Source organism: Gossypium arboreum, chromosome 12 (assembly GCF_025698485.1).
Source record: "Gossypium arboreum isolate Shixiya-1 chromosome 12, ASM2569848v2, whole genome shotgun sequence".
Classification (NCBI taxonomy): domain Eukaryota; kingdom Viridiplantae; phylum Streptophyta; class Magnoliopsida; order Malvales; family Malvaceae; genus Gossypium; species Gossypium arboreum.
The window spans coordinates 115,663,787-115,685,646 of NC_069081.1; the positions used below are offsets into that span (position 1 = coordinate 115,663,787).

Consider the following 21,860-nt stretch of genomic DNA (forward strand, 5'->3'; position numbering starts at 1 on the left):
GAAAAAAAATAAAAAAGGATTTTATTAAAACAAATTTCTACTTTCATTTAACAAATATAATTTTCAATTTACAAAAATAAAATATGAAAGTAGAGAATTTTCTCTTAAACCAATCCAACCTTTAAATTTTCAAATATATTCTAGAAAAAAAACTTAAATTGTTTTAGATTTAGATATATTTAAAAAATTGAATATATATTTTTGAATTTTTTTGCATTTTTTAAATTTAAATACTTGTTTAGTTTTTATAAAACTTTTTTAATTTTTATATATTATTTTGATTTTTAATATTTATATTTATATATTTTATAAAAAATATTTTTTATTTTTTAAATTATTTATATATTATATATGTTTTTAACATTTTAAACATCCTAATAACATCACGTAAATGGTCAACGATGATCAATAATCGGTTATGACTAGTCAACGTCTATCAATGGCTCCGGTGGCGACTAGAGCAATGCGTTATTGCTTCAAGAGAAGCTCCCATCGAAGTTCACTATGAATCTTGGTACCTATCATGAGATTTATGGACATTATCTAATAGTAAGAAGTTTAAAAAAAATTCTTTGTATATACATTGAACCATTGTTGGTCATATTTCTCTTACCGAGAAATCGAAGAAGCTATACAAGGGTTTTTTCGGGCCTACTCATATGATACCCAATCATATGGTATCTAAGCTAAAAATTCTATGACACCAATATGAATTGGTCTCTCGGTTCAACTAGGACCCAGTTCTGACCGACTTTCTACCAAAATCAAGATCGAGAAAGGAAGTTTTCCAATCATTGACTCAAACCCATTGGCGAAGTCCACTCGGCGGAATAAGGGGTATTTATGGCGAGCAGGCCAATCGGTATTTCACAATAAAGTGATAGATGGAAGCGCCATTAAACGGCTTATTAGCGATTAATAGATCACTTGAATGGCATATACATCACACATCTGGATCAAGTAAAAGCTCGGGTTTCCAAAGAAGCCACTGCTACATCCATTTCATTAGGAATTGATGATCTTTTAACGATACCTTCTAAGGGATGGCTAGTCCAAGATCTTGAACTTTGTGATCAGTTTTGGCCTTTTGGGTACTAAAAGTAGTTTTTTTCTTTTCAAGCATGAAAATAAAAGAAGTTGGCAGTGAAAAAATTTTATTTAAAAATTAAATTGCTAAAACAACTCTAATGAACATGTCACATGTCCTTTTATAAGATTAGAAGTAGAATTTTATATTATTTATATTTATTAACATAATAAATATAATTTTTTTAAATATTGTAAGCACTTTTATTGATCAATAAAATTCTCTTGTTCTCGTATTTCTTATTCATTTACTTTCTCTTTTATTTATTTTATAATAATATTTAAATTAATATTTGATTTTCAATTTTTTTATCCAAGTTAGTGTGCGAAACAAGTGATATTAACCTAGTAAAAACATTACATATAACTCATCACGTGAAATTAACTCTAAATATATTATATAATGTTGTTTTCAATAAAATTATATATATATATATATATATATATTGCAAAGAGTTCTTCTATTTATGAAAATTATTGATTATAACATATATTAAATTTTCATAAATTTATCTACTATCTATTAACCCTGATAAATTTGATAAGTTTCATATTCGAACTGTTAATGTAAATCAGTCACAATTAACAGGAAGATAAAAATGTATATAATTAATCAAATAATACTTTATGATTATATTTGTTGGCTCAAATATAATATTTAATCTTGATTTATAATGATTGTATCACCGATTACATAAACAAAATACTTATAATCCATCACAAAAATATAGATTACATGAACAAATTAATTAATCATGATTATATTGATTGTACCACACAATTTGCCGATAATCCATCTCCTTGGATAAGAACCCACTTTTAAGATCTTATGTTGGAAAAGAAAATTTGTGGTTTAATGAATTATCAATGAATTTTTAGGCTATTGAAAATTTTGAGATCTAAGATTTGAATCTTATCATATATGGGCTTTTAGTTTAAATTTATTACACTTAAGTTCCATCACATGTAAGCTTTATCCACATTTGTTATGTCCTAGATCTAGGTATATTTTAATTATTAATTCGATGTTTTATATTGTTGATTCATGTTATAATTACTTGAATTATATTGTTTGTAATTATGGTTAAGGTTTATTGATTTAAATAATTTAAGGTGATAGTTAACCACAATTCACATGGTAGTTATGTGAGGAATTGTAAAGTAATGAGAGTAAAGATTTATGAATTAGGTGGGCAGATGTCTTCTTTTACACGGGGGCAAGAGAGGTGTATATAGGTTCTTTAAGTGGATCTTATGTTGCCAACTATCCTTTTAAACAATAAGCTTTAATGAGTAATGGTGGAGCACGTGCCTGTAATAGCTATAATCCGTCATTGTTACTATTAATGGGAGTAAATCTCATTAGTTTTATATCTGTTATGTCACTTATCTGATTACATATTGAGATCTCAATATGATATTACTTGGAATTAACATGATGATGTTTAATCAATTGTAAAGTATAATAGTAAAGATCTACGAAAAGTTAGTTGGGCAGATGTCTTCTTTTACATGGGGACAAGAGAGGTGTATATAGATTCTTCAAGTAGATCCCATGTTGCGAACTATCCTTTTAGACAATAAGCTTAATGAGTAATGATGGAGTTTCGACATGTGTCTCTAATAGTTATAGTCCGTAATCTCATTAGTTTTATGTCTACATGTCATTTATCTGATTACACTTTGAGATCTTACTATGCCATTGTTTAGAATTAACATGATGATGTTTAAGCAATTGTGAAGTATGAGAGTGAAGATCTATGAAGAGTTAGTTGGGCAAATGTTTTCTTTTACATAGGGATAAGAGAAGTGTATATAGGTTCTTCAAGTGAATCTCATGCTTCTGTCTTTTTAGACAATAAACTTAATGAGTCATGGTGGAGTTTGGACAGATGCTTCTAATAGCTATATTCCGTTATTGCTACTACTAAAAGGAATAAATCTCATTAGTTTTTTTATTTATTTATTATGTCACTTATCTAATTACATATTAAAATCTTAATATGATATTGCTTAGAATTAGCATGATGATGTTCATTGTTTATAATTTGTTTAAAGCATTTTAACAGGAATTTTCTTAAAAAGAAAAAAAGAAAAAGAAAAAGTATTCGATTGAGGGAGAGTTAAACTTCATGGTATAATGCTAGTACTATAATAATGGTTTCCAGTTCAAATTAAATGATTCTACATTTGCTTGGTTAATTCACTTATTAGTTATTACTATGATGTTATGAAAATATTTTATTATTACAGTGGTTTTGTGAAAAATGCCAATGAATCCACAACCTGCAATATATCTTGCAGTGTAATTTTATTTGTTGGTACATCTCTTTACCTACCACCCAAATTCTACTTCTTTCCCTTATTTGTCGACTATATAAGATGTCAATCATCTTTAGAAGTAAACGTACTCATATTTTGTTATGTTAACCCTTATTTGGCTTAATGCAATAACTCTCTTTCTAAATTCTTTAGATAATATTGATTTTTGAGCTTATCATCTTCTATAAATTGGATATGTAAATAGAGGCCATAATTAGAAGATAATCAAAGCAAATTCTTCTTATTAATGCAAAAAGATTTTTTTTTTTTTTTACATATTTGAGAAGAAAAATAAAACTATTACTAGCTAGAAAATCATCATGAAATAGGAAAAATCCATTTATTTCACACATGAAACATTGGTGTAAGAAAAAGAACAATCTGTAACAGCTGGAACTTGGCATACGGCCAAGTTCTGTAAAAGGAAATCAATGTATGGGATAAAAGCACCAAATAAGGACAAAGAACTATCATGGGCTATACATGGTAAGCCAAATCTTTTATTTCACAACAGATCAAAAACTATATAGAAAGTTTGGTGAAAATCCAAAACAGGAAAAGTAAAAAAAAAAAAAAAAAAGCCAACTTCTGCCCTTGGTTTTGATTGCTTAAAAGCTAAAATATATGCATTGTTTAATACATATTAACAACGTATCATCCTGGATTCAACCCTGTGTTTTCGACTGATATATGGTTAGAACACAAATCTTCTATTCTACATGGTTCTTCTCTATTGCTGATACTGTTTTCAAATTCTTTTACTAGGCATTTATTTATTTATTGTGATTTTTTATTGTGTTTTGTACTAAAAAAAGTATCAGATTTGGTCTTGATATGAGCAGCACAACAGCTGTCATAGTTGTATGAATGTTTTCTTACACTGGGGACAAATGGGGATAGCTATCTAATTTTATATAGGGGGATGGATTTGGTGACTTGAAGCTTCAAAGATATGTTCATTTCATTACTATTGTCCTAATTTTTTGCAATGTTCAGTTTTATAGTGATGCCCCTAGTATAAATGGGAGATATGGAATTTCAGCAGCGTTGGGAGTTCAGGAGGAACGATGATGAACTCGATTCTTCATTCGATGATTCAGTATCGAGTGACGGGTCACTTATCAGAAAGCAGAAGCTGGTCTCAAGATTGATTTCACTTGATGATGATGAAAGTAGTGAAATTAGTAGACTTAAGCAGAAGGACAATGAGAATCCTGCAAAAGAGGATCAAATTAATGTTGGGAAGGTTAAGAAAAGGAAAACTAGGAATATGAGCAGCAGGAACAAAATGAAGAAGGATTCTGTTGAAAAAGTTGATTTGCAGAAGGGTGAAACAAGTGGTTATGATCACCATGCCCCATTGGATGATCTTAAAAACTTCATGGATTCATTGTTAAAAGATCTTAAAGTTACAAGAGAAAGTTTATTGAAATGGTTGATGGATGAAATGCAAAAATTGGTGACTGATCATCCAAGGGGAAAAAAACCTGGAGATGACAAGGTTCAATTGCAGACAAGGAAAAAATCTAAAAAAGTTGAAGATCAAAATGGAAAAGTTCACATGGAAAGCACGCGACTTCGACACTCGAGTAAGACTGACAAATGCACTCGAGTCCAACAGCAAAACAAGCTGCAGGTACTGATTCGAGATGAGGAGAGCAATAACAAGCAGCATCAGAATGGTTTCGGATATGGCATGGATAGATCTTTAATTAGATTTCCTACAGGTAATACTGCTACTGGTTCTACTGATTATTTCAATACATTAGGAGATCGACTCGGGCCTGGAAAAGTTGTTGAACTTATTACTTCATCAAAAAGGAAAGGAGATAGCTCGTTGATAGCTGCTGCGAATCCTAATCTTCAAACAAGTGATACTGATCAAAATGTTCAAGTCCATTGTCATACTGGTGTTGTTTTAGCCATAGAGGCTCAAAAAGCCAAGAGTGGATCTATGAAGAGGAGTGCGAAAGGTAAGGAGACCGTTGATCTCCGCGATCACCATCAAGTACCTGAAGATCAAGCGAGCCATGGCCAAGGCATTACAACCGCAGGCGCCGGTACTAACATAGAAAAGCCGGGATCATCGGTTGTTCAAAATTTTCTGTCTAGTCCCTTTGGTCAGGCACCTTGGGCAATATATCCCACGTTACCAACTCTTCTAAATGACCCAAAATTTGCAAATCAGGGGCTTGATGCTTCATCATACAACCATGTGGTACCAAGAGTGAACCAAATGCTGGAACCAGGTTCTAATCAAGGATCATTTCCAGTTATCCCACCAGACGAAACCATTCAAAGATTCGCATGGATGGGATCCAGCACCCCAACTTCTGGTATTGGAACTGGATTTCCTTTCCCATTTCATCAGGGTCTAGATTTTGGTTTAAGCATTCCAAATCCAAAACAAGTCAGCCCACAAAATCTTTCACAAGAAACTAACAAACCCCTGGGCTTGAAGATGAATGGTGGAGCTACAAAGTTCTCTAGTGGAAGCTATAATTTACCAGAACATAATGCTGCACACAATCACCATAGCCATGGAAGACTTATATCATATCAGATGCAAAACCTTAAAGATGGTCATCTTTTCCTACAGTAATTTAGTTCAAAACCAGGAACAAAGTCTTTTCATTTCCATGATGTTCATCATCAGCATGTTCTTTGTTTTCCTCATCCGTTGATCTTTATAAACCTGAGTTGATGTTCTTTTTATAACATGGCAGTAAACATTCCAACATGTTGGATATTGATGAATGTATCAGAAACCAAATAGAGTGAGGAACTGAAAATGAGTATTGCTTCTAGAAAGTATTTGTTTGACTTGGGGGTGTTCATTGAATGTGGATGGAATCACTATATATTGATTCTAATTAGTTCCATGTCTGTCTACCATAAGTGACTGTATAATTAAACAGAGGATCTTCCTAGCTTCCTCATGTTGGAGTTTGGACACTTTTTGGATAATTATTAGTACTTTTTTAATTTAAACAATGACATCCCACCATCATTTTCAATTTAATAGCTACAACCTTGTTCATCTTATAAAGCACTTCCTATTACAACTGTGAATCCGGATTCTGTCTGTAATAGCCCGATTTTGGGTCTAGTCAGAACAGTGGTTTCGGGACCACAAACCCGACGAAAAAAAAATTATTTTTATTATATTTTTATAGTCTATAAATTTATGAAAATATTTCGTAAAAATTTTATTCAAAAATTTTGACGTTTGAGCACTCAATTTAGTCAAAAGGACTAAATTGTAAAAATGCAAAAGTTGAGTTCTTTATATATGAGGTGCCTAATTGTTATGAGTTTTAAATTGAAAGTCCTTATGTGACAATTATTCCTTTAATAAGTTAGTGAATGGATATTTGTTTGGTATTTTTGAAATTTGGTTGAAATAAAAGGGTAATTTTGTAAATTAATTAAAATAACCTAATAAGACAAATGATAAAAGCTATCATTTTTTTCATTCTTTCTTCTTCAACCGTGGAAAGAACAGAAAATAGCAGCCATGGATGAGCTCCATTCGGCCAAGCTTTTATGGCTTATATAGGTATGGTTTTTGTCCCGTTTTAATGATTTTCGTATTTTGAGATCCTCGAAGCTTAAATTTTCTATTTCTACCAATTGATTGAAGAGAAATTAGAGTTTAAAATTTACCCATTCATGATATGGTTGTGCTTTGATGATTTATAGTGGATAATGAATGTTTGATGTGTTAAATATGAGTTTTATTCAATGAATTTCGGTAAAAATGTCAAAAAGGGTTAAATTGTGAAAGTTACAAATTGGTCATAAGTGTGTGAATTAGTGAAAAATTGGAGTTGTCATAGAAGAGAAAAATGTTCAGCATGTCTTAAACCTTATAGAAATTGAATAAAATTAATTTACGAGCATTGGGGCAAAAGTGCAAATATGCAAAAGTTTAGGGGTCAAAATGAAAATTTGTAAAAATATGATTTTAGACCCATATGAATATTGTGACTGATTGGTAGGCTAAATGTGATGTTATAGATGATGAAAATTGAGACTTGGACCTAGAACGGAAAGAAATCGATTTATGGACGAGTATGTCCTTTTCACATTTGTGGTATCGAGGTAAGTTCAGTATGTAAACAATACCATGCTATACATGTATTTAAATGTTATCATTACATGAATTGTACAGATATTAATGTGTATGTAATTAATAGAAATATGATAAGACAAAGCCTTAATAGACGAGGAAAAATCCCGTTTGAACCTTAGGAATAGAATAGGATACGAGTGACATGTCACTAGGAATTATGAGTCTAGATGACTAGCTCGAGAGTGAGCATTGAAATGTCATGAGATATGAGGTAGCTTTAGCTACAATTGAAGCACTTATGTGCAAAGGCTTTTCCAGTATCTAATTAGTATTCCAAGTGTTCAACGGGCAATCCAAGGAAAGAGTTAATGATGGTCTCAATGAGGTAAGTCATTGGTGAGTATGCACTCGAGTTATGTTACGAGTTGTGCAAGTATGTATACTAATCCTATGAGAATGCCTTGATATGTGATGATCTATGATGCATAATATGTGTTCTTACCATGATGGATAAAATGGTGTTGTATTAATATTATGAACAATGATCATGAATGAGTAATTTAGCCTTGACAGATTTGAGTTACTGCAGTAGTGTAACTTTGAAAATACACTAAAATAGTGGAAAATGAGTTAGAGGCAGAATAAAGTATGGGATTAAAGCTTAATGAGTCTATTTTCACATGAAAGAAACAGAGAAAGAAAAAGAATTCCATATTGTTTGATATTTGAATTCTTGTGAAACAGGGTCTGAATGAATTCGAGATCCCTGTTCTAAATTTAGAAATTCACCAAAATTGTACAAAATTATTAAGAGTTATACCTTACATGAATGGATTCCTTATTGAGTCTATTTTATGGGGAATAAACGGCATGGTCGTTGGAATTTTGTACAGGAGAAATTCAGTTTGTAGTGTACAGGGTCAGAGTGGTCATACCCTGAAACAGGGAGACTTTAACTAATAAACTGTACTATTTGGCTTAACCAAAATTCTGGAAATTTTATGGAAAAAGGAAAATAAGTCTAGTTTTAGGGAAAATTAACGGAACTTAATTCGAGTTTCGTAGCTCAGATATAAATAATTTAGTGACCGTTGCTCAGAAAGACAGCTTGTAGTGAACTTGAAAATATGTTGTAAACATTGATAAAACAAGTTAATGAGTTGCTTATTGTTTTCATATGAACTTACTAAGCGAAAGCTTACCCCCCCTTCTTTCCCATGTTTTCTAGAGTTTCCAGGTTAGCTCGGGTTGGAGGCCGTCGGAGATATTATCACCCTATCGAGTTAACGTTATCGAGTAAGTAAACTCAAGTGATTGAGTTTATGGCATGTATAGGGTTTTAATGTGAGTATGTAATATTATGATTTAGCCAAAGGCGTTGGCTTGTTATTAAGGTAGTATTAGTCATGTAAATTGGCCTATGTGGCTAATGACATTATGGACCCATATGATTATTCTTATGCATGTATGTTATTATCTCTTGTGATGTGGCTTACAACATGTATGCCTAGAGATTGAATTGAGATTCATTGATGAGCTAGTAACTAATGCAGGATTAAGTGATTGGTAAATAGTTAATAATGCTTCATGAATGGTTTGTGAGGTAATGATAGTTATGTCTAGTATGTGGTAATGATATGGGCAAATTCTATAACATTTATTGCATAAGAAAATAACTTGAGCATAACATGTTTGTAGATGTTTAAGAGCTCATTTATGCCACGTTGTATGTTATTGGATAAGTATGTATCTATGCATGTGGTGTGAGAGTGACAAAAGGCTTGATAATTAGCCTATTTCGCCACACTACCGAGCACATAAGCGTGTGAAGCCTTAACGCAAGAGATTTTTCTAAGTTTTCATGAGTTCTCGATTGGGTCCCGAACCGCCTGAATGCATGTATTGGGCCTAAAAGCTCGCATAAGGGATGATTGCATGTGAAAAGAAAAGTTTTTAATTATTTGAGATTTCATGGCCTGTTTAGTATGGAAGTGTTAGTAAAAGTCAGTAGCACCTCGAACCCCGCCCCAGCGTCGGATGTGGGCGAGGGGTGTTACACTGTCTGTTTCGGTTAATGCCGTCGGTTTTATTAACAAACTTTATGGCTAATATATATTTTCATATTCAGATTAATTTTAGTGCTAATTATGAAATTTCATCAAATTAAATTTGAAATATAAATTAAATCACATCTATCAAATTGTATTTAATAAATTAAATATAAAATTAAATAAATTCACAATTAATAATAAATTTATTATATTAATAAAATTATGGAAATTTCAAACTCAATAATATTAACAATTAATTTTCATTAAATCAACCTTAAAACTTGAATTAAATACAAAAGAGTTAGCTAAAAGGTTAACATTTCATTACATTTGGATACTCAAGCACCAAATTAGATAAAAACAACATAGGTACCACATTAGAAAAAAATATTAAACTCAAATGCCAAATGATATATTAACAATTTTTTTGATCCATTTAAGCGCTTTTCTTTCAATTAAATACTTATATTTTTTAATTGGAACATATACGTCAAATATTCATAATAAAGTATCTAAATTTAAAGCTTGAATCCTTTTACTTATTCCATCCAAGCTGAGACTTTTGTTGGGGAAAGAAAAAATATTACACCATTAGTGATCATAAATGAGAAAGTGTGGTCTTTGTCGATGAGTTAGATGTGGTAGTTTTATTAATTAGGGAAAAACATACCCACATGCATGGTCCAATAATAAACAACAGAAAACGCGTCCCCAACGTTTTGATGTTCCAACACTTGAAGCCATGAAAGATAGACAACCGACACATGGAGAAATAATAAGTTTTCTTTTTTTTTTTTTTTGGGAGAAAATCTCAATGATTTCTGCTTTATCGTAATTGAAAGTGATCCCTTTTATGTATTTCATTTGTACTGAATCATTGTCGCAATACGAGTTAGATTAGCCAATCAAGAATCTTTCTTTCTTCCACTGAATGGAAGATTTTAAAAAGGGGAATGAATTCAACTTTGATTGGATTCTCTGTAACTTGGAAAAAAATGGGTTTGGAATTTGTGAATAAATTTTAACTTTACACTACATAGTCAAATATTCAATGAGTACTATACAATAACAGATTAAAAAATGGAAAAGAAGAAACTTTTTTTTGGAGAAAAACTGTCATGTGATTCCTTCACAAATCACAATCGTCTTTCCATTTGAGAAATGGCCAAATAATGCATATTGGGTTTTGAGTATTCGAGCCTTTTGACGGTTGCTTTGCTTTTGCTTAGCTTATTAGCTCATTTTTCTCTCCCAAAACTAGCAGATCCATTGCTCATTTATTAACTACTACAGCTCTTACTCCTGTTCATTATTTTATTAAATACTAAGAAGAAAACAAAAAAGCCAACAATACCATAAAGCAAAGATTTCTGAAATGCGTAGAAACAAGGGAACTTCAAACAGTCCCTGAACTAGAAGAAGTAGAACGGAAACCCCATCAATGGATTTGCAGTTTTTTTGCAGGGTATTCTTAATTACAGCCCTGATTTCACTTGTCTGTCAAGTATGCTCTGTTACAGCCGGTGATATAGTGCACGACGATGATTTAGCTCCAAAGAAGCCGGGTTGTGAGAACGATTTCGTTCTGGTATTAATTTTTCGAGAATGCTGCTTCTTTTGCTACTACCCAGTTCTTGTTTCCTCGTTTTCTCAACTGGGTTTTGCTTGAATTTTGGCTTTTGATTTCTTGAATGACTCAAATTTGTCTGTAAAAAGTAATCTAGCTTCATTTTGGTAAATTATTAGTAGATACAGCATGTTTTTATAGTCTTAACAAGGTGGCTGAACCTGTGTCTTTTTCTTTTCTGATGCAATTGTAATTTGCTGATTTTTATGCAGTTATTTCCCCTTGGAATTTTTATTTTCTTATTGTATATTACATTTCGAGATTGATAGTTACTTGCTGTTTGTCTTAGTGGTTTATCTTATAAAAATTCTACAAGTTGGAATGAGATGGGTCATATGGGATTTCCTGCACTCTGTCAACTGTCATTTTGTTTCCCCTTTATAAGTTTAGGGCTTTCCATGTTATTGGAGTGGAGTTGTTTTTTCAGAACTGATTTGTGCAGCTGTTGTATCTTGTTGAGCATTATCCTTGTTTATCTTTTGTCAATAGAGTTTTAACTCTCAATTGTCTCAAAATTGATAGGTCAAAGTTCAAACTTGGGTCGATGGCATAGAGGATGCCGAGTTTGTCGGTGTAGGTGCCAGATTTGGTACTACTATAGTATCGAAGGAGAAAAATGCAAATCAAAGACGCCTCATTCTTTCTGACCCTCGCGATTGTTGTAGTGCCCCGAAGAATAAGGTTTGTTTATTTTATTACTGATTTACCCTTACATCTTTGTATGACATGCACAACAAGCAAGTATAGTAGTAAGTTCAGTTACTAATATCAATGGTTTTCTTAGCTTGCTAATGATGTCATTATGGTGGACCGAGGTCACTGCAAATTCACAACCAAGGCAAACCATGCACAGGCAGCTCATGCTTCAGCTATTCTCATTATAAATAACCAAAAGGGTAATCAAGGCTTTTGGTCATTATTTGATTTATGTGTTAATTAGTTGGGGTTCGTAAGTGCATTGTTGTAAAAAAAATGGACATTCGTCGTTTTTCCAAAATTTACCCTTTTGGATTGTCATAGAAAAATGTGGTTGGCAGAACTCACTTTTTAAATAATTGTTGGATGAGTAGTTTGACCTATAAAGATGACATGTTGGAGGACAATTACATTGCTAAAGGTCAAACTCGTACTTTCCATGCAGAACTCTACAAGATGGTATGTGAGCCTGATGAAACTGATCTAGATATACATATACCTGCTGTCATGCTCCCACAAGATGCTGGTACAAGCTTGGAGAAAATGCTGATTAGTAATTCATCAGGTAAGCTTCCATTCTGTATTTGTTTTTCTTTAAATTTTCTCCGGCATATACTATCACCCTACTAAGACCAATAAATGTTTCTTTCTAAATGCTTTGTGCTTTTGCAGTGTCTGTACAGCTTTACTCTCCGACACGACCGCTAGTTGACATAGCTGAAGTGTTTCTATGGTTGATGGCTGTTGGTACCATATTGTGTGCTTCATATTGGTCCGCATGGAGTGCAAGAGAAGCCGCAATTGAGCAGGACAAACTATTAAAGGTCGGAATCAGTTAAATTCACGTATTTCCCATGCAGCATGTCCAGAGTTGTGTCATGTTTACAGCCATATTATGCTTATTAATTTGTAGACCTTATCTTGTAAATGCAGGATGCCTTGGATGAAATTCCAGACACCAGACCTGTAGGTTCTGGTGGAATTGTGGACATCAACACTACATCAGCCATCTTATTTGTTGTTGTTGCTTCTTGCTTCTTGGTTATGCTTTACAAACTTATGTCATATTGGTTTGTTGAGCTCTTGGTGGTTCTTTTCTGCATAGGTGGTGTGGAGGTACAACTTCCTTTCATTATTCATCTACGCATGCATGCATATGAAGCTTCGCTTAATTCATGTTATAGTTTTACATGCACAACATGTTTCTATAACATTACCATTTTTATTCTCACTTTTTGCCATATATTTCAATGAAATTTTTAACTCTAAAGTCTAATATATTTGCAGGGTCTTCAAACTTGCTCGGTTGCTTTACTGTCAAGGTATTTTATATTTCTTTCTTAGTATGAACTCAGTATCTTATGAGAAGTTTACATTAAAAGTTCTGCCAAGTCATCCACTTGTTGGTTTCTTGTTGCTTGATTCTTGAATATTTACTGCTGAGCATGTATTATTATTTTATTTTTTGCATGATATGGTGAGGATGATGATAACATCAAAGTATTATGGGAAGTCGAATGGAAGGATTTAGTTTGAAAACTTTTATCTGTTCGCAATGGGGTCAATCTCATCAATAGATAAAGAAAAATGGTTGGAGTTTGTAGCTATGGATGTTTATGATTTATTAGTTTCTATCTCTATTTCTACAACCTTCATTAGTTAAGTAAATTGACTTGCCTTTTCAACATTGTGAATAAATTTTTATATCTCACAGGTGGTTCAAGCGTGCTGGAAAATCATACATTAAAGTGCCTTTATTTGGAACTCTCTCATACCTTACATTGGCTGTTTCCCCTTTCTGCATAGCATTTGCTGTTGTTTGGGCTGTTTACCGCAATGTTTCCTTTGCTTGGATAGGTCAAGATATACTAGTAAGGATATACTTTCTTGTTAATTTTCCTAATATAGTTCAAGATTGTTGAAGTTCAGTTATGTGAACGATCAAAAATCCTTTTCTCAGTCTAGATTTTTACTCTTTCAATTGTTTGATGCACTAAAATTTGGGTTAGTTTAGCAACCATACATGAGAGTGAGTTCGGTTGCTATGTGCTTCAACAATAGAATGTGCCTATCTTAGTGCACCATTTGTACCTTATCTTGTGGAGTAACATTTTTCTTTCACATAAATGGCAGAGTAGGTTTAAGACAAGTTTATGTTTCAACTAATAGACAATGTCTTTTGTTTTCCCTAAACCTATGGCTTTGCTAGAATATTCACTCCAAGTAAATTTAGAATTCTCTAACCAGTCAATATGGAGCTATCTTAAGTATCCTGTATTCCAACACCACATTAACGAGTAATGATCTCTACCATCATTTAGGTGGATGGATATGAGACAAATGGCTTATTCCTAGTTCTTTTGCTTCTCTCGCCTTTTTTTTTTTAAGAAGATGTTGATGCAAGATTAACATGGCGGAGTTCAATATATAATTTTGTTTTTTGCTCAGGGAATTGCTCTTATGATCACAGTTCTGCAAATTGTCCATGTACCTAATCTCAAGGTAGCATTACAACTTTATTTACTTCATCTCGTTATGTTTTAGACTTGTATGAATCGCCATTATATTCCTCGAGTTTTCTCTTTGGATGCCCCAAATAATCAAATATTCAATGATTTTGATCAATTCTACTATATCTAGGAAACAAATTTTTATTCTGACATATCTCTGAATCAGGTGGGAACAGTTCTACTCAGTTGTGCCTTCTTATATGACATCTTTTGGGTATTTGTTTCGAAAAAGTTGTTCCATGAAAGCGTGATGATTGTGGTAAGTAATCCGTCTTATCCAACTCTAGTCCGTGTGCTATATCAGAATTAGAAGGTTAGTCTTTATACTATTAAGGATATTCAAAATATGAAAGGCTAGAAAGTAATACTGATTTACTCGTGTCTATTGCATAGGTAGCTCGTGGGGATAGAAGCGGAGAGGATGGCATCCCAATGCTACTGAAGATCCCACGCATGTTTGATCCATGGGGTGGTTATAGCATAATAGGATTCGGTGACATCCTTTTACCTGGACTGTTGATAACATTTTCACTCAGGTCTGAACTGTTTTCTTCTTTTTGCTAAATCTTTTATTCATGTTGCTGTTCTGCACATGCAAACTTGGCCCTTAAATATTCATACCTTTCTTCTACAAGAAAAATGCTCTTCCATACCCGTTCAAACAATGTGTTTTTAATTGGTTCTATAGTATAGCATGTCAAGAAAACAAGTGCAATGTCCACTGATGGAATACTTTATAGAGTATTTCATGTTTCAGGCTACAAATACAAAATTCATGCATCAATTTCCCGGTCAAGGATTATCTGAAATTTTATTTATCCCTCCATCTCATTAATCGGAAAGAACGATCCTTTTTTTTTTCCCTTTTTATTATTTACCCAGAAGTTAGAACTCACTTGAATCACTCGTGTAACAGGTATGATTGGCTGGCTAACAAGACTCTTCGAGCTGGCTACTTCTTGTGGGCAATGATTGCTTACGGCTTAGGTAAGAGTCGACAATGCAATCATATTGGTCCCATAAACAAACAAACAAAAAAACAGTAATTTTCTTGTTACTGTGACTGTTAAAACATTGTTTGTAGACAAGTGATTAAAATACAACTTGTGAAAATTCCCTTCAGTATGTAGCCATTACCCATCATTCACTTGGATTTTACAAATGACAGTTTTCAACTCCTTACTCACCCATGGCAGGTCTTCTCATTACATATGTGGCTCTAAATTTAATGGATGGACATGGTCAACCAGCACTCCTTTACATTGTCCCTTTTACACTAGGTAATATTTGTTACTAAAAGACAGTTTTCTTCTAACTTGAAAGCTGCAGTCTCGTTTACGAAAATTTAATTATACCTTGTTGCAGGAACCTTTTTAACCCTAGGAAAAAAGAGAGGTGATCTAAGAGTTCTCTGGACAAGAGGAGAACCCGAAAGACCCTGTCCCCATATTCGACTTGAACACCAACATCATGAAGAGCTGGACGACGACAACCATTAGTAAGACCCATTCTCTGTAATTTATATTGTAGAAATTGTTGTGTGGCTGAGGCTGTTCATTTGGAAACTTAATTTAGCTCTAGCATAAATCTTGATGACCTTTGAAGACAAGGCATGTTATCAATTAACAATAGTCTGTATCATTCAAAAAAAAAAAAAAGACAAAAGAAAGCGTGCATTGATAAGCTTCAAAGAATTGCAACCGTAGAATAGAATCTGAAGAATAAATCACACTGTTGTTTCTAAAATTTTCATTTACATCTTTAATGGCAAGGATGACCTGCTGCAATGTTGAAATGGGGTTCCATTATATGCCAATTATCACCTCTAGTATGTTTTATTAAAGAGTGAATTTGTTCTTGATTTTCTGGAATTGAAATGAAGAAAGCCAAGTTCTCTGACGTAAAATCCGGTGATAAATCCTGGACTTGTACCCAGAAATCAGCGAAAAAAAACTCGTGCCTTCAGGATTCTGCCCTTTCACTAATTTGTGAATTAGCAGTAGACAATTATTAAATGACCGAGACCCATTTGAGATCACCTTCTTCAGATCAATAAGATGGTTAAAATTGAATCAGATATAAACCACCCCTAATCGGTTTGATACTAGCTTCTTGTATAGCTCTACATAAGGATAACAATCCACATTCCATCGCTGCAAAATTGATTACTCTTTAACCCTAAAATTTACCGACTAAACAAAGTTCATAGTCCATCTCCTCTTTGTGGGTACCAATTTTTGCCCGGGCCCATTTACTATTAAAGCCCAAATTTTTAAACCAAAAACAGACCCAATTTTGAAGCCCAAATACTTAACCCTAACCCACAAACCCCAAAAACATTTTTCAGCCAAGACCCTATCCTCCAACTGCCTCCATGCTTCTACTACCCACGTTCTCCACCACCACGCACTCCACCTCGCATGTCCGGCCAACGAGCGTGAAGCACGACCCACGGCCCACGGCCCACGTCCATTATACCTGCGACTTGAGCAAAGAGATAAGAAGAAACTGTTTGTATTTTGGCTATAAAGCCTTCATTTTTTTCATTGTAAAGATGGGGGGGTTTCTTTTCTTTCTTTTTTTTTTTTTTCAGAGAAATAGAACACGAAATATAAAATATACACAAAATCAATTCCAAAGAAATAAGTGCAAAGGAAATTTAAAAGGTGATCCTTTAATTTTGATCATCTATTACTTCAGTTCATTCTTTTTTTTTTTTCCTTTCTTTCCACACATACAAAAATATAAAAAAGGAAGAGGAGAAAGATCATACCTGAACCCACCGTCGCGGCGTCGGAGAAGCCCTCTCTGAAATCGAAGCTTGGCTCAAAATGGCGGTTGAGCTGCTTCTCTTGGATTTGGCTCAAAGGGGGGGTTTCAAAGATGGAACATCCTTTGTTTTAAGCAGTAAATGAGTTTTAATATATATATATATATATATATATTGTTGGTTAAAAAAGAGACAAGTCAAACGGCGCTCTAAATGGGTGAATTTGTGCATTTTTACCCCAAATGGGTAAATTTCACATCTGGTTCCTCGCTTTTGTGTCCTCATTTGATTTTTGCCCTTTTTGCATGCCTTTTGTTTTTAATTTTTTTCCCTGGGATTTATGCGCTATTACAGTTTGGTCCATGTTGAAATGCTGCGTTCAGGGGCAGGGGATAATTTACGTTTTCAATCCTTATACATTCACACGCATTGCGTTTTGGTCCTCAATTCTATTTTAATGATTTGTTTTGTATATAAACTGTCCCTTTGATTTTGTTTTTCTTTCAATTAAGTCTTAGTTGTTATTTTTAAAGAATAAACATTTTTTGTTGATTTCACACTGCTCTTTTTTAGTTTTTTTTTTTATGTACGTATTTGTTTGTTTTAAACACTTTCATGTATTATGGTACTTTAATATATATATTATTTATGTTAGGCTTTTTCCATTTCATATATTATACATGTATATTTTTACTATGTATATTACTCCTATGTATTATTCATTTTGAAACTTCATTTATGCGTTATTATATAATATATATTTTTTTTGTACATTTCTAATTCCATGTAAATTATTTATTTTATGACATTGATTTTAAAATTCATTCGTATGATACTGTTTTAATATATTATTTATTTATGTTTTTTAAGTTTTATATCCATTATTTGTTAAAAGTTTTGGTGTTACCCCTATAGTAGTGGTGTTACCCCTATAGTAGTGTCTAATGTTTTAAAAATTTCCTATCTTCCATATTGTTCATTTTATTTTAAAGCTTGATATTTTATTTGGGTATTTTGCTTGGAACCTCTTTTAAGTTGGCGGTTAACTCATTAATTTATTATATTATTTTTATCATTTTTTTACTACTATTGTACATTATTATTATTTTGGGTTACTTTTTTTTAAATTATCTTTATATGATATTCATTTTTTATCTATTTTATTAAAAGTTAATTATTTTAAATATAGTTTATTACACTTATTATTATTTTAGCATCATATTATTTTAATTTTACTATTATTATATTGAGTAATACTATTGATATATTGCTATTATTGTCATGTTTATTATATTATCATATTTATGACTATCGTTGTTTCCATTTTTATTATTTATTAAAACTTTTTTATATTAATATAGGGTTAGCATGATTAGCATATTGTCATTTCTATGTCATCCATCATTATTTATCGTTTTTTCCTCCCCAAATTTTAATCGTTTTAGTTCTTTTATTCCATAATGTATTCTCAACTTGTTTTAATATAAAAACAATTTTCTATACTTAATCGTTTTAAAAAAAAGTGCCTTACTGTATTGGGTTCGTCTTTTTTTTATTCGATTTAAGTATTTTATTCAACATTTTGTTCCCAAATAGTTTTTAATAAAGGCAATTTTCTATACTTAATCTTTTAAAAAACGTGCCCTACCGTATTGGGTTTCGTTTTTTATTCGATTTAAGTATTCGAATATCCTTCTTAATCAATTTATTCTTTAAATTTTCTCCTAAACAATGGCAATTTTCGATATTTGGAAGCTCGGAAAATTGTACCCACCGTATTGGGTCTCGGTTTTTGTTCGATTCAAACATTCGAATATCCTTCTTATTGAATTTCTCCAAGTTTTGAAAAGTGCAGGCAGTGTTCTATATTAAAAAAATTCGAAAAATCATGCCCTGCCATACTAGGCTGTGGCTTTACGTTTGATTTAAATATCCGAATACCTTTTTAAAAAAAAAAATAAAGTGCTCGAATGTTTTAAATAAAAGACAAACTCATAATCGGGGGTCAAAAACGATATGTCCTACTGTATTGGACGTGACGTTTTACCTTGAAGCGAGATGGTCTTTAACTCATGTTTAATTTACTCAAATGTTTCAAAAATGATGATCGTACTTTAAAATATTTTCAAATCTTTAATTTTCGACATTAAGACATAAATTAATCAATGAAGTACCGATTTTGGGCATATTGGGGGTGCTAATCTTTCCTCATACGTAACTGACTCCCGAGCCTATTTTCTCAAAATTCGTAGACCAAAATGTTTTATAAGGTGGCCCAATCACACCACAAAAAGAATTAGTGGCGACTCCGTATCTTCGTTTTCAAAAGTTGATTTCCCGTTTTTTAAAAAATGGTTTCGACACTCTTCTTGTATATCTTCCGCGTTGATCACCAATTCTTTTTTTTTTTTTGGCAAAGATGAGTTTTGAAAATCTGATTCCAGTCTAGAGAAGCAAACTATCCAAAGAACACGAAAATTGATTGACAAGCAATACTAAACGGCAAGGTCACTACTTGGAAAAAGAATAATTAAAATATTTTTATAATTAATAAGTTTTATTATTTTTAATTAAAATTATTGAATATAAAATTTAAAAATAATAAAATAAATAGTATAATGAAAAATAAAAATAGATAAAATTATAAATTAATAAAAGATAAAAGGTTAATGTATATTTGCCACCAAAGTTACACCCCATTATTACTTTGGTACCTAAAAGTTTTATGTATCAATTTGGTTCTGAAGTTTTCAATCCGTTATTAGTTTGCCCCTGTTAACAATGTTGATCTTTATTTTTCAGAAAGAAATTAAAAATCGAAAAAAGGAAAAGAAAATAGCAAAATATAAAAAACCCAATTTTTAAAATAAAAATATAGAATTATATCAAAACCCTAGAATTTAAAAAGTTTTTATTTTTATTTTTTTAAAATAAAATACAAAAAATTGTCAAACAAATTCAGAAAAATCTAAAAAATTTAACAAATCAGAAAAAATCGAAAGTTATATAAAATTTCTAGAAATTAAAAAACATTTTCTATTTAAAAATACATAAAGTTTAAAAGTTCAAAAATACAAAAGTGTAAACTTTGTTTAGAAAAGACTCAGTATATATATATAATCAGAAAAAAGTATGGAAAGCTTTAAATTATTGAAAACTTTTTTTTCACTTTGCCATACTGTAATATATTTTTAAAGATTTTGAATCTAATAATCGAATTTAAAGTTTTGATATAAAATAAAGAAAAAACCAAAATCACACCTTTTTTTTAATTTTATATTTTCATTCACATATTGTAAAGCTTCCCATATTTTTCTGATTTTTTAAAATTTTGGGTTTTTTGAAGTTTTTGACAATTTTGTAATTTGGCTCTCTTTTTCTAACTTAATGCATTTTTTAAACAGTTTTTTTTTAATTTCTGGAAATCTTATATAACTTTCCATATATTTTTCTGTTTTGTTAAACTTTTTTAATTTTCTTTAATTTGTTTGGATTTTTTTATTTTCTCTCTACTTTGTGTTTTATGTACTTTTAAATATATATATTTTTTAATACTGGGATTTTATATAATTTATATATTTTTCTGATTTTAAACAAAATTGAGAAATTTTCTTATTTTCCCTTTTTCGTTTTTAATTTATTTCTGAAAATTAAAGTTTGGGTGATGTGGTGCGCCACATAACCTTTTTAATCTCGTTAATGGCTGGGGCAAACTGATAACAAATTGGAAGCTTTAAATACCAAACTAATACCAAAAATAAAAATAAAAATTTAAGTATCAAAGTGATAATTAGGAGCAACTTTAGGGTAAATAGTATATTAATCCAAGATAAAATTACCTTTTATTTAAATTTCATTTAATAAATGAACTTTAAGCATGGATTTAAATACTTTTCTATTTAAATAATACTAGATTGAAAAATTATGCAATAAATATATTTATTAAAAGTTGATGCAAAAACAAGTGTAGTTTTAGTTAAAATAGTGGAATTAAAAGTTTAAAGTTTATTATGTATTGGGTTAAAACTAGTTTCTTTCCCATGCAGACTTACAAGTTAAACATTGTATTTAATATCTAATATTTTTATAATTAATTATTTTAATTTAAAAATAATAATTGACAATTTGTATAGTTATTTTTAAAATATTTTAAAAACTTTTTAATTATTAAAAGCATATTTAATGTATTGCTAATTTTAAAAAAGTTTTAGAATTATGTTTTTCAAAAAAATATAAAAACTTTTTTATCTGATTTTGAAAAAAATAAAAAAGGTTTATTAAAACTTAAAAGTAATTATGTAGAATAAAATTATTTTTTAAAATTATTTTTATAAAAATGTTTATAGAAAATAATTAAAATGTTATTGAAAACTATTTTTAAAAATGACTTTGTAAAGTAATTAATGATGAGTCCTACCTAAATTTGAATATTAAAGATAATGTGTCGTTCATTTAGAATTTGAAAATATTAAAAATATAAATAATCTTAATTGTAAAAATTATAAAGGGTTTAATTATATAAAACTTAAAATTTATTAATAATCTTAATGTGAAAATATTTTTTAAAAATAAACCTTAAGCATTGAGATTGAATTTTAAATGGAAAAACTAAAAAAAATAGTAAGGGTTTTATTATAAATTATAAAAATTATAAATAACCTTAATGTAAAATTGTTAAAATTAATTTCATTATGGATGATTAAAAGTGGGAAAAATGACATAA

At 31.0% G+C, this 21,860-nt stretch overlaps 2 protein-coding genes and 2 long non-coding RNA genes across 4 annotated transcripts; 3 read left to right on the top strand and 1 right to left on the bottom strand.

Annotated features, from left to right (window-relative positions):
* Nucleotides 1-3,923: 3,923 nt before the first annotated feature.
* Nucleotides 3,924-6,126, top strand: LOC108473757 (uncharacterized). Its single transcript, XM_017775496.2, has 2 exons — nt 3,924-4,101; nt 4,405-6,126. The coding sequence occupies exon 2, from the start codon at nt 4,430-4,432 to the stop codon at nt 6,008-6,010; it is 1,581 nt and encodes a 526-aa protein (XP_017630985.1). The 5' UTR covers nt 3,924-4,101; nt 4,405-4,429; the 3' UTR covers nt 6,011-6,126.
* Nucleotides 6,127-6,882: 756 nt separating this feature from the next.
* Nucleotides 6,883-8,778, top strand: LOC128285221 (uncharacterized). The gene is made up of 3 exons (XR_008275663.1): nt 6,883-6,967; nt 7,429-7,512; nt 8,712-8,778. It is a non-coding gene; the product is annotated as an uncharacterized LOC128285221 (long non-coding RNA).
* Nucleotides 8,779-10,219: 1,441 nt separating this feature from the next.
* Nucleotides 10,220-16,113, top strand: LOC108473756 (signal peptide peptidase-like 2). The gene is made up of 14 exons (XM_017775495.2): nt 10,220-11,122; nt 11,684-11,842; nt 11,946-12,057; nt 12,303-12,422; nt 12,530-12,681; nt 12,791-12,973; nt 13,145-13,179; nt 13,572-13,728; nt 14,306-14,359; nt 14,534-14,626; nt 14,761-14,903; nt 15,284-15,354; nt 15,564-15,647; nt 15,733-16,113. The coding sequence occupies exons 1-14, from the start codon at nt 10,976-10,978 to the stop codon at nt 15,864-15,866; spliced, it is 1,644 nt and encodes a 547-aa protein (XP_017630984.1). The 5' UTR covers nt 10,220-10,975; the 3' UTR covers nt 15,867-16,113.
* A 294-nt stretch (nt 16,114-16,407) lies between these two features.
* LOC108473758 (uncharacterized) lies at nt 16,408-17,325 on the bottom strand. The gene is made up of 2 exons (XR_001869806.2): nt 17,141-17,325; nt 16,408-16,845 (listed from the first exon to the last, which is right to left on the bottom strand). It is a non-coding gene; the product is annotated as an uncharacterized LOC108473758 (long non-coding RNA).
* Nucleotides 17,326-21,860: the final 4,535 nt, after the last annotated feature.